The sequence below is a fragment of the Quercus lobata genome, unplaced genomic scaffold, assembly GCF_001633185.2.
Source record: "Quercus lobata isolate SW786 unplaced genomic scaffold, ValleyOak3.0 Primary Assembly Scq3eQI_200, whole genome shotgun sequence".
Lineage (NCBI taxonomy): Eukaryota > Viridiplantae > Streptophyta > Magnoliopsida > Fagales > Fagaceae > Quercus > Quercus lobata.
Window position 1 is genome coordinate 41,548 of NW_022154809.1, and position 17,157 is coordinate 58,704.

Genomic DNA, 17,157 nt, shown 5'->3' on the forward strand with positions numbered 1-17,157 from the left:
TCAATCACACATAAATCCACAAACTTCTTCCCCAAAAAATAAGAAACCCACCAAACTCTTAAACGAGAGAGGCTGTGAGAGAGAAGGGGAAGAGAGAACCCACTTGAGGAAATCCACACTATAGGGAGAGAGAAGGTTGTCGGCCTGGTATAGAGAAATGATGCCGATCTTTAGGTTTTGGGGTGGAATACTCGACGAGCTTTTATGGGTTTCAACGGCTTCCTTTTCTTTAGTTCATATGGGTTGTTGTGGGTTTGTTTGCTATTCGTGGTCTGTGGGTTTGGTTGTTGTGGCGAGAAGAAATACTAATTGAGCTTCTTCCCTTATTTCTTCTTAGGAGTGCGGGAGAGAGAAGAGTTTGCAGCTTCTTAAGGTAAGAGTATTGTAGTCGTTTTGAACCAATTAGACTAGTGGGATCCCTTCATTTTGAATTAAAGACGTTGAAAACTAAAGCCACATTTTGAGCCAAACACAATGAGAGTGAGTTAAAAGAAAATTTGGAAATTAAGATATGAGTTATAAATTAGAGTTTGAGATATAAAAATTGAGACATGAGAATTGAGATACGACTAAGTAGTGAACCAAACATGCCCTTATTTTTTTTATTCTCTATTCACTATTAGTGTAGGTGATAATTGAACCTTAAATCTCTTATTCAACCATTAGAGTGTTCGTTTGGATAGCACTTACAGTGCTGCATCTGCGTTTTCTCTCTTTTTTTTTTTTCTTCAGCCGTAACTGTTGACCTGGTCTTCTGTGAACAGTGCACTTGCGTACTGTTCACAGGTCTCACAAACTCCACTTTTTATCAACTTTTCATTAAAAATGGGTCCCACAATACTATTCACACATTTAAAAATTATTTTGCTACAGTGTTTTCAGTTTTCAGTTTCAGTTTCAACAAAATAAGTTCTATCCAAACAGACCCAGAGATTTTAACAATTGAGCTGACTGAATTCCACATTCTTTAAAAATACATAGGATGATATCAAGTCCCACTGCCCACGTTTGTTCTCAATTTAATATTATCTCATTTCACCCATTAGGCCACATGATAATAATTTATTTATTTATTTATTTATTTTTATAAGATAGAAATTTTATTTTAGTTTAATTTAAATGTAAATATATGTGAAACTTTCTCTTAAAAATTTAAACTTTGACCTTTACCCCTTACACCCCACAAATATACTACTGGGGACTTTGCGTATCCCCCATACGATGCACTACAGAATGGGCCTGGCGCACCCTATCTAATTCTAGCACAAAATCTGCTATTTTTGTCATTTGGATCAAATTTAAAGGGTGTTTGTTTTTAAGCCCATTTCGTAACAAAAAGTTACATGGCCCGAGCAAGACTGAGGTTTCAACTTTCAACTCCACAGGTCCACAGGCTCGTAACCAAATTAGAGCATCCACATCAATCCTTCTAAATTTTTTGTCTATTGTACCCTAAAAAACCTAATCTTTCTATTTTACACCATCACTATTATAACTCACGTCAGTTTATCTATTTTACAATATATTTCAATAAAATACTCATTCTTCCCATTTTTTTATTATTTCTCTCAACTCTCTTTACCTATATACGCGGGCTCTCTCTCTCTTTTCAGAACAGATCACCACTCTCTCTCTCTCTCTCTCTCTCTCTCTCTCTCTCTCTTCTACCTTCTCTCATTCTTTCTCAAAAACAAGCTCCGGCGATCACGAACCAAGCTCCACGACCCGTTCCTTTCTTCACCAGCCGATCCACGAACCAAGCTCCGTGATTTGAGTTCGGACTTGTCGTGAATCGGCGGCGCATGTGGGTTGTGGACCTGTGGTGTCGTGGTTTGGTGGTTGGGTGTCTTGCCGTCTGAGTTTTGGTGGTGGTCACGGTGGTGGTTTGAGATAGAGTGAGAAGAGAGAGAATGCCAGAATGGAGAGTTAAAAAATAAGGTCTGTTTAGTCTGTTTAGAGATTAAGTTGCACTTGGGACCAAATTGGTTAATTCTGAGAAGTTGTGGACCTGGTTGGCATTACCCCAAACCTCAGGGTAGTAAGTGAAATTTATCCAAAAAGAAAAAAAGAAAAGAAGAAAAAACAATTGAACTATCTCGCAGTCAAGAAAGAGAGCACTCTGATGGTTTCGCAGTTTCGCGCCTAAAACCTAAAACCCCAAACCCCACACGCCGTTTCCCTTCTCAACGGTTTTGAATCAAACATGAATGTGCAAGCGCAAGCGCAAGCACAAGACATGGTCTTCACTAAGCAGCCCTACATCGAAGATGTTGGCCCCCGCAAGATGTGAGAATCTCTCACTGTTGCTTCAATTTCATTCTCTTTCATCACATATATATATATATATATATATATATATATTTTGTTTTAATTTATAATTTATTGATTGATATGTATGTTGCTGTGAATTTTGTAGACAAAGCATGAACTTCAGCACGTTATCCGAATCGGAGATCAGTAGAATCGCCGAGGTTCAAGTATATAAAGGCCAGTATTATGATGCAGCAAGAATTCCTATCGAAGGCGGCTTATTGGATCCACGAATGGTACTCTCTCTAATCTCTACGATTCATTTTTCTAACTCCCTCCTTCATTTCTAATCTCTCCAGTATTTTGTCTTCTCCTATACTATGATCCAACTTCGATCTTGTTCTTCCTTTGATTTATTTTGATGAAATTTACATTATAGGGTGACGTAGTTGATATGATACTAATTAAAGAGTAATTAGGGTAAAGTGTGATATTAGGGGTTCTAGAAATCTTACTATGTAAACCTTACAAAGACATTAATGAATAAAATTGTGTTTATGTTGTTGATGTGACTTTTATCACATAAGTTGCTGCCTCGGTAAGTATATATATTTTTGTTTGTGGGGATAGTAAAATTGATAGTCAACACATAGATATTCTGATAATCATTTTCAATGTGTTTTGATGGTAGCTTTACTTATATTCTTTTCCCTATATTTTTCTTATATCAAGAGGTTTAAAAAGTTTTCCTTTTATGTATTTCAGGGCCCAAATAAGGAAGGCATATGTGCAACATGCCATGGGAAATTTGATAGTTGTCCGGGACACTTTGGATACATAAAACTTGCCCTCCCAGTTTACAATGTTGCATATAGGGATAACATTATGAACATTTTAAAGTGCATTTGTAAGGTCAGAAAGAGTTCTCTACCTTTTTCTCCACTTGTTTAATCTATTGTACTTTTGCCTGTCATAGATATGGTTGCAGAAAAATTCCATTTCTTAGTTATGTTGAGGTTGTAACTAGTTTCTTAAAATGTGACTGGTGGGGCATGATTTCTAGATAGTTAGTCATAGGAATCAAGTTTAACATAAATTTGGAGTTTTTCGCAATGTATCTCCATTTTTGATTTCCTACAATCTGTTAGGTTTTCTTCTTGATATATCTATAATTTTCTCAAGTACAGAGTGTTCATCATCGTGAACACGATGTATTTTTTTATTCAATAAAATCTCTATTACCTATCCCAAAAAAAAAAAAAAAAAAAAAAGGAGAAGAAGAAGAGTTAGTGACTCAAATAAAAAACAGTCTTAGCCCTAGACTTGCTTTTTTTTTTTTTTTTTTGATAGGTAAGAAAGAAATATTATTACTAGAAGAGAAAAAAAGATACAAAGAGTTCACGGTAGTGAACAAAAACCACAATGACAAAAAGAAATAAAGGAATCAACATCCTATTCTAAGAGACAAAAGAAAACCAGTAATAGTAGAACAATCCGAAAGACCCCAACACCGAGACCAATCGAAGAGAGTCCGTTGGCACAAATCTAACAATTGAGCCATTAATTTCTCAATATCCTCAAAAGAACACCGTTTATGTTCAATCCAAATAGCCCTAGACTTGTGATGCAACCTTATTGAACATGTAAGCTGCAAATGGTCTCAGACCATAAATGTCAAATTTCAAAGTCTCACATAGAACAGAAGTTACCTTTCCATGGCTGATTGACAAACATTTTACTTTTGCCTAGAACAATGGGTAGAAGGTTTCCATATAGTGCCTTTTTTCTTTCAGCTCTCTGTCTCAAGCCCTGTTGTTCGAGAGAGTTTTTTTGGGAGGGAAAGAGGGGGGAGGGGGGGTAATTATTGAATTTGTTTTAAAAGAAATATTCTTTTGATTTATATTGCTTATTATGTTGGTCTAGTCAGTTCTTAATCCCAAAGGTTTATCTACAGTCATGTGCTCGCATACTTTTGGTGGAGGACATACGTAAAGAGTTTTTGAAGAAGATGAGGAATCCTAGATTGGAGGCTCTGAAGAAGGCCGAATTACTGAAAGAGATTGTAAAAAAGTGCAATAGCTTGACAGGTTCCAAGAAAGCATTTAAGTGCTCAAGATGCGGATATATAAATGGTTTGGATTTTACCTTTCTGATGTTTTTATAATCATCAAGATGAAAAAGAAGCGTGTCGTTTGCTATGCTAATTGTTGTCTATCGTTTTTTTCCCCATTAATTCTGACTTTGTTATTTGAATGCTCGCTTTGCCACTTTTTGTCAAATGCCTTATAAAGCTGTAGAACTAAGGATTAATGCTGTGGTTTCTGTTTTGATTTCTGTAACTGTTTTAAATCTTTTAATAATGCTGTCTTGTGGTTATTTCCATGTTATGTATTATATAAAAGCTTTGGTGAAGAAGGCTGGTCCTCCTATCCTGGGCTTTAATCATGAGCGTCCAAACTCTAATGATGGAACTATGGAGGAATTTAGATCAGCAATCTCTCACACAAAAGATTCTAAGACGGTCTTCAGTGCACCTACTTTTAATCTTAACACTGTCGATGTTCTTGCACTTTTTAAAAAGATGGTGGATGAGGTATGCTTCTATTCCCATTTGCATTTTATTAATTTCTGCACGATTTTCTTATTTTTATTACAGGAATGTGTGGTGCTTAGAATTATAAAGTGAAATTTGTTACACTTTCTTTGCATCATTTTTCTTTTTATCATAAAATTTCACAATTTCCTTTTATTGCAGGATTGTGAGTTGCTTTATCTTTCTGATAGACCAGAGAAACTCATCATGGAAAACATCGCAGTACCTCCTGTACCTATTCGTCCTTCTGTTATCATGAGTGGATCTCAAAGGTCAGAAAGAATAGATTGAAATGTACTTATTTCTAGCCAGTTTTCAGTTCTCAATTTTTTGACTAGATTGTCCTTTGTGACTGTTCTGTTGATGTTATAGTTTGTAAATTATGCTATGGTTTTCTTTTTTGCCTGTTGCAGCAATGAAAACGACATTACGGAGAGGTTAAAGCGAATTATTCAGGCAAATGCTAGCCTTCGTCAGGAGTTATTAGAAGCAAGCACTGCATCCAATCGTCTGGTAGGATAAAGGAATTTGAGCCCTTTCACGCACACCTTTGTCTGACATTGAATACTCTAATGTTACTGTAGGGTTGCTTGTTATAAGTGATGTAGATCATGTTTTATTTAATTTTTATTTTCTTATATAGTGTTTGTTTCTCCATTGCTGTTGTGTTTGTCAATTAACTTCCATACGTACTGACTTATAAAAAACAAAACTTCTATACATATTGGCTCCTCAGGAATGAGTGTGATGTTATAGCTATTGTTGTAGTTGTTATTATTTTCTTGGAATATCACAATTATTATTATTATGGTCGATTGTTGGAGTCTGAATCCATGGGTTCTTACGTGTAAGGTGGCAATTAATATCTATGACTTTAAAATAGATTGATATATATGATTTAGGGTATGCCTTGATCGCTAGGAAGAATCTATGATTCATGGATGGAGATCAAGGCATTGACTAGCCTTTGCCTACAGAGAGACAACGACTCACACGTGAGGGGGAGATTGTTGGGTATACATGTGTGAGTGAAGTCCCACATTAAATAATAATCAAAAGAGTGAATGGTTAATATAACACAGTTTGCCCCAAACCCATCTGCTTGAGCTTTTGGGTTGAGTGGTGTCCCCCATATGTTATTATTAACCCCTCAAATGGAGTCTCCCCAACAGTTTTCCTCTCTTACTTACTTCTCTGTAGTCTTAGCAATAGAGTTTCAATTGCTTACCTAATGTCTTAGCCATAGACAGATGTATGATGAGGCTTTGAGCTGGATAGGTCATTCTCAATTTCAGTAGTTAGAACCCAAACAAAATTGCATATAAGAAATGGTTCATAGGAGCCTTTGTCATGGAGATGGTGTTTTATGTGTGAAGTTTAAGTCAAGTTTTCAAGATTACAGCCCCTATTGGTGCTTAACATTATTCATAAACCTGCAAAAAAATTGAATAAATGTGATCCAAATGGAGGATCATAGTAGCCGGTATTTGGTTGGTCTTCATGAGCATGACAGTTAATATGTAATTTGTAGATGTGTGGTGTTTTTTGGATGAGCAAGTAAGAATTTTTATTAAACGGAATCAGGCAATACAACTAAGAAACAGAATACTAAACACTCTGCAGAGCATCAAGGTGCTTGGAACCTCAAAGAACACTTCCTAACTAACAGTAAAACCCTTTGCCACTGCAAAACTACTTGGGTTTCCTGTCAAGTATGGAGAGAGGAATCCCCCAAGAGCAACAAAAAGTGCCTTATACAAATCAGAATTTCAAAACTTCCCTCTTCAAGAAATCCAAGTTCTGACTTCCCATTTTTTGATCTGCATAATACTCTCCTCAGCTTTAGTCTGCCCTCCATTGATACTCAGGTTTCTTTGAGACATTAAGTGGTATACTGTAGCCTCCAAGAAATTTTGCACAGAGCAGCCCCCAAATTCTTTCCTTCCAGTCTTTTTTAACCTCATTCAACAAGCTTCCCAACTTGTTTCTGGTTTGCAGAGCAAACAGAGCTGCATGACCTCTTCCAATAGACAACCTGTGAAGGAACACTTAAAAATAGATGATTATGACTTTACAGAGATCTCCTACAGAAGAGACAAGCTGTATCTTCGAGTCTCCTCATTGAATCAGCTATCTCTTGTAGTTAACCTATTCTTGAGTGCTAACAACATTATGAATGTGTGTCTAGGGATTTCCATTGAAAACCATATGAGTCTAAACCATTCAACTTCAGGAAGCTTAAACCTGAGAACATTCTATGGCTCTGCACTAGAATATTTACTAGATTTTGAGGGAAGCCAAATAGGCTTGTCATGGTCACCAAGTTCAATCAATAGCAGCTTACTTTAGATAGCCACCAGTGCTTCAAATCTTGCCAGCCTCCAGCACCAATTTTTTCCTCTTAACACTAGAAACCTTTGCTTCCAAGTTGCTAGCTGCGTCATACACTACCCAGAAGCCATACCTTGTATGGAGAACTCCATCTGGATGCCAGCAGTAGTCCAACCACAATGAAATAAAGCTTCCATCCCCAATCTCAAATTTTAGAAAAGCCCTGACCTCATTTCTGAGTCTGATCATTTCACTCAATCCCCATGAGGACTCCTGATCAGCTTTAACCAACTGGAAGCTTCTTCCTTTTATGTCTGAACTGTTGTTTGTTTCATTTCTTGGATTTCTTCTTTTCCATGTGTTGTAAGGATGTTGCTCTCCCTGTCCTTTGTTTTGATTTCAGTCTGTATTAGAACCCATTGCCATTATTATTGTTTATTTTTTTAATGTTTCTGTAAACTTTCAATGAAACCTTGTTATGTATGAATCTTGATTCTAAAGTGTGAGTAAAGGAGAAGGCTGGTTTTGCATATTTTTAATAGTTAGGATTCCTGCATTAATTTCTTTCCATTATGGCATCCTCAGAAATTTTAATGGGATAATAAATATTACTTAAAGGTCCTGTAATGTCTTTATTCTATGCTTATTCTTAGAATTTTGGCTCAGGCTGGTTGGGATGTTCTTCAACTTGAGGTTGCACAGTATATAAATAGTGACGTTCATGTTCCATTATCAATGCAAGCTTCCAGGCCATTGGGTGGCTTTTTTCAGCGCCTAAAGGGGAAGCAGGGGCGATTTCGTGGGAATTTGTCAGGGAAGCGTGTTGAATATACTGGCAGGACTGTTATATCACCTGACCCGAATCTGAAAATTACTGAGGTAAGGCATTGTACCGGAACTTGAACAACTTTTCTGCAGTTTTTGTGCCTGCTGTTGATTTGTTTCTTTAATGTGTGTGTTGGGTTTAGGTTGCAATCCCCATCCAAATGGCTCGAATCTTATCTTATCCTGAACGTGTTTCTCACCACAATATAGAGAAGTTGAGGCAACGTGTCAGTAATGGCCGCGATAAATACCCTGGCGCACAAGTGGTCATAAATGCTGATGGGAGTAAGAGGCAAGGCTTATAATTGTTCTTGTTTTCTTATAAGTAAATACTTGAGGTAATGATGTGGGATTTACTATTTGGTGCTGCAGGATCCCAGTTTATGGTGCTAAAAAGCAAATTGCTGATGCACTGAGATATGGTGATATAGTTCACCGTCATTTAGAGGATGGGGACATTGTCCTTTTCAACAGACAGCCAAGCTTGCATCGGATGTCCATCATGTGTCATAGGGTGATTAAATTAAATATAGGGTTTGTGACATTGAACAACAAATACTTTTATATTACTATCTGATTACATTTTATCATTTTGCATGCAGGCAAGAGTTATGCCTTGGAGAACATTGAGATTCAATGAATCTGTGTGCAATCCATATAATGCTGATTTTGATGGTGATGAGATGAATATGCATGTCCCACAAACAGAGGAGGCTCGAACAGAAGCTGTAATGTTGATGGGGGTAAAATTCTTATCATTTAGATTTGTGGCACTGTGTACCCCTCATGTTTTGGATCCAAATTCTGTGATGTGTTTGATGCCATCCAATGATTTTAGAATTGATCTCTCATATATTGGATAGTAAAGTGAAAGATTATGCATGCCAAATCATAATTCGTCTTAAAATGATCCATTGTCACTGCTGAAAGGGACAGTGATAGATAAATATGATATGTCTTGAAGCCATGAGTTTTACTGAAGTAATGAAGAAGATGATGCTGGTAGTTTTATTTACATGCGTAATACAACACTGAGTGACTGAACAGTTCAATTTGAATTAGGGATTTTGTATAGTATATGTGGTCTTTAACTACTTCTGTATCTGATCATGTATTACCATTACATATATACACGACAACAATCAAGCTTTAGTCTCAAAACTCTGAAGTTGACTATGGATCCTCAATGGACTAATCATGGTCAGCCACGTATTCTTATTCACCATTCTATCCTATCCAATGTCATATTCACTGTCACCTCCTTAATTGACATGTCTTTTTATTTTTGCTACTTATGGTATTTTTATTTTAGGTCTTCCTCCTTTTTTTGGTTCCTTCAACTTGAGTCAACTTACTTGCTCACTCACTCTATTGGTAATTACATTGGCACTTTGTGAGTCTTTAATGCAAGACCTCACCCGTCATCTTGCGCCTACAAGTTACAAGGATAGGAGATGCTATTTGAGTTGGAGCTCATTGGCATTATATATTAATTTAGGGTTTAGAAACTCAAAGCCACTATCTACTATTCTTTTTTAATAAGTGCGTACTTCATTAAGGGCAAAGGGGTGTAACCCATGTACACAAGATGTATACAAATGGTACACCGATGTTAAGCTCTAAAAGTCAATTGCCAGGTATCTTAATAAAATTGGCAAAAGAGAATAGACCTGAAGCATTATAATATTAGATAAAGATTTGAGGAATAAACATTTTAGGTCGGGAATTGGCATTTATGAAAGAGGCTGTTTTCTCATGTTGAACTTGTTTTTCTAGTTTGTGCATCTCGTTCTTTTGTAATAGTTTGTGTTTGTCAGGTGCAAAACAATTTATGTACACCAAAAAATGGAGAGATTTTGGTTGCTTCCACTCAAGATTTTCTAACGTCTTCTTTTCTCATAACAAGGAAGGACACGTTTTATGACCGTGCAGCTTTTTCTCTTATGTGTTCTTATATGGTGGATGGCATGGATCCTGTTGATTTGCCAACTCCTGCAATACTTAAGGTTTGTGCGTATTATATTTCTGCTGTATTGAAGTGATACATATACAAATATATACACATGTTACAATCCCAAAGTCTCTTCCCCACCCCCTCCCCCGTCCCGGCCCAATCTACTTTACTCTGTGTTTCAATCTCATATCCAGTCTAAAAGGCAGGTTTTGTTATTTAAATTTTTTGTGTTTTTATTTTTATTATTGTATATTCTTATATGCTTTGTTCTTCTTCTTTCTACTTGTATCCTTAATTGATTGAAATTATAACTATATGTAGGAACAATATTCCATAGGAAACATTTTTGATGTATACACATTGCACTTACTCGTGTGGAAATAATATTCCATAGCAGTTTGCAAAATATTATAAATCTTCACGCCCCTCTGCAGCTATTGAAGAGATACTATTCTTATTCTATTGCAGATTGCTGGTCCTGCACCTATTTGATATTACCTTTCAGACAATATTTAGTATTTTTCTTGTTGAAAACCTTCCTGAACTGAAAGCAATGTCTTCATTGTGTTCTATGATGGTGTTGTTCTGTTTGATCTCTGAGATTCTTTAGTTTGACGTTGAGGGAGCATGTCTATAGTGGCATGGTTAGTCTTCTTCTGGTGGTGGAATAACAGTCATGTATAATGTTGGGACTTTGGAAAAGAAGTTGTAAGAATAATGGTTAAATGATTAATTTCATCATTTCCTAACTACTTATGCTTTTGGGATAAGTGGTAGTTTATCATGGTATAAGAGTAGTTGGTTTTGAGTGCAAACTTAGTCCCCACTCTACCTCCCGTTTAAAACTTAAAAATTCCACGTGTTGGGCCCCTCTTATTGGGGAGAGTTAGGGCCCACATGTGAGTGGGAGCCTAGAATAGTGATTAAGTGAATAAATTCTTCAATTCCAAAAAATTTAAGCTTTTATGACTGGTGATAGTTTATCAAAGGTTATTTGAGAAAGGAAATGGATATCTTATAGGAATAGCAGGTTTCTTTTTTCCATCATTGATTCAAGTGTAATTGTTCTGCAGCCAATAGAGCTTTGGACTGGCAAGCAATTATTTAGTGTTTTAGTGAGGCCACATGCAAATGTGAGAGTCTATGTAAATCTTACTGTAAAGGAGAAAAGCTACACCAAGCCTAATAAAGAAGGAGAAAGAGAAAAAGAAGCCATGTGCCCTAATGATGGGTTTGTCTACTTCCGTAATAGTGAGCTATTATCTGGACAGCTTGGGAAAGCCACTTTAGGTCAGTTATTATCATGACTTGTGGATTCCGGATTTTATTCTTCCTCTCAACTTGTATCACTATTTTTTTTGTTGAAATTCATTTTCCAATTTTTTTCAGTCTTCGAACAGTATCTTTGGTTGTTGTCAAAACCTGATTTCTTGTTTAAGTGGAATATTTAAGGTTTTTAAAATGTATTCAGAAATCAGTTGATATTTACATTGTCTTAACTAGTGTGCTGAAACTGGCTGCAGTTGCAAAATGGAAATCGTTTTTTAATAATCAGGAAATTTGCTTTTTGTGGAGTACACTAGGCAAGGGTATTCTGATTTTTTTCCATTTTCTAAACAAAAAAGCATCTGTTGAAACTGGCTGCAGTTACAACTTTTTTCCAAGTTGTATAGTCGTACGTTTGTTTTTTCTGCAAATGTAAGTTGAGTTGGATACTATTTTCTTTGTCCATTAGTGCTTTTTATAAACTTATTTTGAGATTGTTGGTTTTTTTTGTGGGGCCAAGTTTCTTGAGCTTTGCCCTCTTTTTTGGGTATCTGAATGAGACTTTTTGGCCTCTGTGGTTTGTGAGCAATATCATAAAGGTTAATTTTTGAATTTCTTTTAGCTTGGATTTGTTTTTGTTTAGTCAATGTGTATGCTCTTATATACATAACTTCATTCCAGGAAACGGAAATAAGGATGGACTTTTCTCTGTTCTTCTTAGAGACTACAAAGCACATGCTGCTGCTACATGCATGAATCGTCTAGCTAAATTGAGGTACTTATCTAGCACGAGTTTTTTATTTTTATTTTTTATAATTTAGTTCCTGTTAGTCCTTCTTGGTTGGTGTTTAATATAATTTGATCCATATTTATTAAATATGCTATGGTTTAAGCTTTTTAAGTGCAAATCTGGATCCTTACTTTTCCATGTTCTTTGGAACATAATACATGCACATTTGTGAATATTGTGTGCACTAAAGAAAAATTGCAATCCGTCCATCTTGGCTGGTGTTTAATATAATTTGATCCATATTAATTAAATATGCTATGGTTTAAGCTTTTTAAGTGCGTATCTATATCCTTACTTTTCTATGTTTGTTGTTATGTAATAAACACACCTTTGAGAATATTGTGTGCACTCAAGAGGAATTGCAATCCATGCTTGTTCGTACTTTGTTCGATTGGCCCAGAGAGTGTGGGGTTTTACACATTGTAATTCTTAGCTAGAGTTCCATAACTCTATCCTTTTTGCATGATTTTTGAAATTTTTTACACACTGTCTTTATCATCGTGAGCATGAGGTGAATTTTCACATTAACAAAACTTCATTACTTAACAATAAATAAAGTTAATGATATTTTACATTATTGTTTGGTGACATGGATTCTGTTTGACTTAATTTGAATTTTTTACTAGTGATTTATTCCGACAGGGATTTTACTTGTATGCTGAATTATATGTATCTTGATTTAAGCCTCTTATCATCTACAATTTTTTTTTTTTTTTTTGGGATTAGTAATAGAATTTAATAATATAAAAAAAATGAATTGCCCAAAGTATACAGGATGTATATGAATGGGGACAATACAATCAACTCCTCAAGTTACAAATATCAATCAAATCATAAATTGAAGATAAAGAAATACAACCCATAGTAGACATCCAAATCCAATGCTACTGAGTTCTTAAAAAGAACAATATCCGGCATGCTTCTTTTGATGTCCTCAAAGCTTCGAGCATTCCTCTCTCTCCAAATACATGACATCACACAATGAGGAGAGGCTTTCCGAATAATACCATCTCTACGATTTCCAAATCGCCCTTGCCTTGGGTGTGGGGAGTCAGTGGATCATCTTCTACTTCATTGTTCTGGCTGATACCATATTGTTCTGGAAAGACCAATTTCAATCTTTCATGCTGATTCATTATGTTTCTCTGTCTCTGTCTGTTCACCTCTCTCTAATTTTCCATTCTTTTTAGGTGCTATCTTTATTTAGTTCGAAGAATGGCTTGTCTCCAAATGTTCTCTGCTTGCGGCTTCTACATAGCAAACCTAGCATTTGATTTTGTTGGCGAATAATGCTAATACCACAATAAAATCCACAACTTTACCACAACTTGCCCATGTGGCGAGCTGTGAGTGGTGGAGTAAAAGTGATGTGCCCACAACTCCATCCCTCACAGCTTGCCATGCGGGCAAGTTGTGGGTTTTGTTATGATACTATTCTTTGTTGGCTAGTTGTGTTTGAGATCATTTGAAATCTTGTATCTCATTATAGCATGGAAGTAAAGTTTGCCATCTCTCTCTCTCTCTCGATACATTTTTTGATGTGCTTTATGGAATAATTTAGTTCGCTAATAAGGTCAATGCTGATTATATCTAGTAAACAGACATATTGTTTGTTTATTTTTATTTTTTGATAAATAACGTAAGAATATTATTAATAATAAAAAAGATTGCCAAACCGAGTACATTGGGGATGTACTATGGGGGCACAAATCAGGAAACAAAAGAACAACGGTCAAGAAACAAAGAAAAGGAAGAACAAGAAAAATGAGAAAAAACCACACTCCATTCAAAGAGAGTGTGTAAGAAGAAAGACTTAATCTCCAGCAAAAAGCGTTCACAACCCTCAAAACTTCTAGCATTCCTTTCACACCAAATGCACCAAATCAAGCAATGAGGCACTAGTCTCCAAACATCAATATGACGATGTCGCACAAACTTTCCTTGCCAAGCCTCAAACAACTCAAGAACAGTATGAGGCATAGCCCATTGAATACCAAACAAGTAGAAGACCATGGACCACAACTCCCAAGCTATGGAGCAATGAAGTAGAAGATGATCCATTGACTCCCCACACCTCTTACACATATAGCACCAGTCAAGCACCATCACTCGTCTTTTACGAAGGTTGTCTGTTGTTAAGATCTTACCTAAGGAAGTAGACGAAGAAAAGAAAGCCACCCTTGGAGGAACCTTCGATTGCCATATCATTCTCCATGGAAGGGAAACAAAAGTAGGAGGGTAGAAGGAGCTATAATAACCTCTAACCTCAAAACCTCTATTCCTTGTAGGTTTCCAACAAACCTTATCAGGACCAAATCCCCACACTGTCGAAGAATAGACCAATTCCATAAACCGGTCAAAGGCTTCTTCTTCCCAATCTTGTGGTGGACGACGAAATTGTACATTCCAGTGAAACCTCCCAGCAGACTAACCCATAACTTCAGCCACCGAGGAATCCTTTGACCTACTAAGACGATAAAGCTCTGGAAAGGCCTCTTGTAGAGTACAATCCCCACACCACACATGCTTCCAAAATTTCACTCTAGTACCATCCCCCACATCATAAACAAGGAATTTAGAGAAGTTCAACCAGCCACTTCTAATGTATCTCCACAGGCTGACCCCATAAGGACTTGTCACCTTTTCTGTACACCAACCACCCCAAATATTCCCATATTTTGCCTCTATAACCCTCCTCCATAAAGCATCAGTCTCCATGCCATACTTTCACAACTATTTACCTAGCAAGGCAAAATTAAAGTTCCCCAACCGTCTTATACCCAACCCCCCCACCTGTAAAGGCCTACAAACCTTGGCCCAATTAACTAAATGTATTTTAGGTTTACCATCAATCCCATTCCACAGAAAGTCTCTCTGTAATTTCTCCATATGCTTTGCCACCTTCCCTGGTAAAGGAAGAAGGGAAAGAAAGTATGTAGTGGATAAGAAAGGCTTCTCAAATGGTGTATAGTGACTATCTATGAATAATGTTCATATAGTGCTGTAAAAATTTGTTTTTTGGTTGGGGGGGTGGGGGGGGGGGGCACCAACATCATTCCAAAAGCTTTAGGTTGACCTTTGAGCTTATGAGATGTCTTGCAAAAGAAAGTGGGTGGAAATTGATTATGAGATTTTATGGAAGAGAAGTTGATAGTTGTGGGGAATTTTCTGGCTGACTGAAATTGATGTTTCACATTGCAATTTTAGTTTTCAGTTTGTTAGAGTAAGACAGTTTTCATGTTAAGTGAAGGGAAATCTTGGAAGCTGTGAACAGTGATGTGAATGGTAATAAGTTGAAATTTTTGGTTCTTATGATTGAATTGTGTGATTGAGGAAAGGGTTGGGCTTGGTAAAGTATGATTTTTATAATTTTAAAAGGTATCTAGGTATGGTAATGGTTTCAATTTGGTCTCTTCTTTTTAATTAAAAAATTTGTTCCAGAAAATACAAAAATGTTAAATAAGGAAAAGAAACACTCTTATTAAATGAGCTAAAGTGAAATCTTCAAACCATAACTATCAAATCTGTGGGATTTACTCAATAAGGGGGGGCTACAACCCATTATGAACTAGAGGAGTCTAATAAAAGCTTTTTTTGTAATTCATAAAGATGAGGAGATTGAGGAGAATGTTTCCCGTTGAATTGGACTATTGGAGAATGTTTCCCGTTGATTTTAATAAAACTGCTAAGGCAAACTACATAAAATGAGAATGCCAAGATGGAAAGGTTGGCATTATATGTTTAAAGTGGGGTTGGCACTCATTAATGAAAAAGTTGGGGAAGAATTTCCTAAAATGATTTTGCCTTTTGCACTGGGAGTCAGATGATGAAAAGTTATAATTTAAGTTATTTATTACTTTTTTTGGGGGCAAGGGGGGGTAGGGTGGGGATATTTGTTATATATAATATAAGCTGAAAGAGTGAAAGGCATGGAGGGAACTCTAGAATAGTGAGGGTTGAACTAGTGAAGGATATGATAAACAAGGATGTGTTGTAGTTATGACCTCTAAAATGCACTTTGAAGAGAATAAAACAAAATGCGACTACAGGATGTGAACAACCACCTTGGGCACTCAATCCATTCCAAAAAGTTTGCTGATATTTTTATCCCCGAATCCTATTTCTTGGGGAACTTTGTATAATAACTGCAGTTGAATATGTGTAACTTACTGTTTGTATTTGTAGAATGTCTGTAATTGCAATTCACTTAAAATGGTCTATGGGGATATGTGATGCTCATTTTCAATGATATAACATCTGGATCTGATGAAATGTAGATTCAACAGTTTCATGTGAATAATTGTGTAAGTACCTTGGGTGCAGTGCGCGGTGGATAGGTAACCATGGGTTCTCAATTGGGATTGATGATGTCCAACCAAGTAAATATTTGAATGAAAGGAGACTGGAAACAATCTCTAGAGGTTATCAAGGTTGCCATGAGAAAATAAAGTTTTACAATGAAGGAAAGCTACCGCCTGAAACCGGATGTGATGCTGCTCAAACACTAGAGGCTGAGATAACTAGAATTTTAAATAATATTCGAGACGAAACTGGCAAGGTAAAGTTCTAAAATTATTTATTTTTTTATTTTGATGAATTTCCTACTTGTATTTGTTTAAGGATTCCTCTAAGGAATGCTAATTATAAATATTCAAGTATTGCAATTGTATGTTTCTGATAACAAGTGTTGGAGAAGTTTGTTGTTTGAAAGGCTTCCCTTGCCATCAGCATTTGAAGTTTATTAAAATAATTTACAGGAGCAACTATATATATATATTGTTTTTTTTTTTTTTTGTTAGGTCTGCATGAAAGAATTACATTGGAGAAATAGTCCTTTGATTATGTCCCAGTGCGGTTCCAAAGGATCTCCTATCAACATCAGCCAAATGATTGCTTGTGTTGGCCAGCAATCAGTTGGGGGTCGTCGTGCTCCTAATGGGTTCATAGATCGGAGCCTTCCTCATTTCCCTAGAAAAGCAAAAACACCTGCAGTAAGTTTTGCAGCTCTTTATCATGAATGTCTTAATTATGCAAGAGCTTGCTATGTTCTTATCCTAGTTTTTCTTTGGGATCTTATACCCAATCAGTAAGTTTTGCAGCTCGTTATCACGAACGGTTTTTGAAGGTTTTCTCTATGATTATGGATGG

At 36.2% G+C, this 17,157-nt stretch overlaps 1 protein-coding gene across 1 annotated transcript; it reads left to right on the forward strand.

Moving 5' to 3' along the window:
* Positions 1-1,173: 1,173 nt before the first annotated feature.
* Positions 1,174-17,095, forward strand: LOC115973428 (DNA-directed RNA polymerase III subunit 1-like; the record flags this gene model as incomplete). Its single annotated transcript, XM_031093691.1, has 16 exons — positions 1,174-2,286; positions 2,417-2,546; positions 3,016-3,162; positions 4,205-4,382; positions 4,653-4,843; positions 5,006-5,115; positions 5,257-5,356; positions 7,841-8,053; positions 8,143-8,291; positions 8,372-8,513; positions 8,602-8,742; positions 9,817-10,005; positions 11,027-11,243; positions 11,901-11,994; positions 16,333-16,567; positions 16,809-17,095. Coding segments are annotated over exons 1-16 (2,606 nt in total), but the record flags the coding sequence as incomplete, so codon positions are not given.
* Positions 17,096-17,157: the final 62 nt, after the last annotated feature.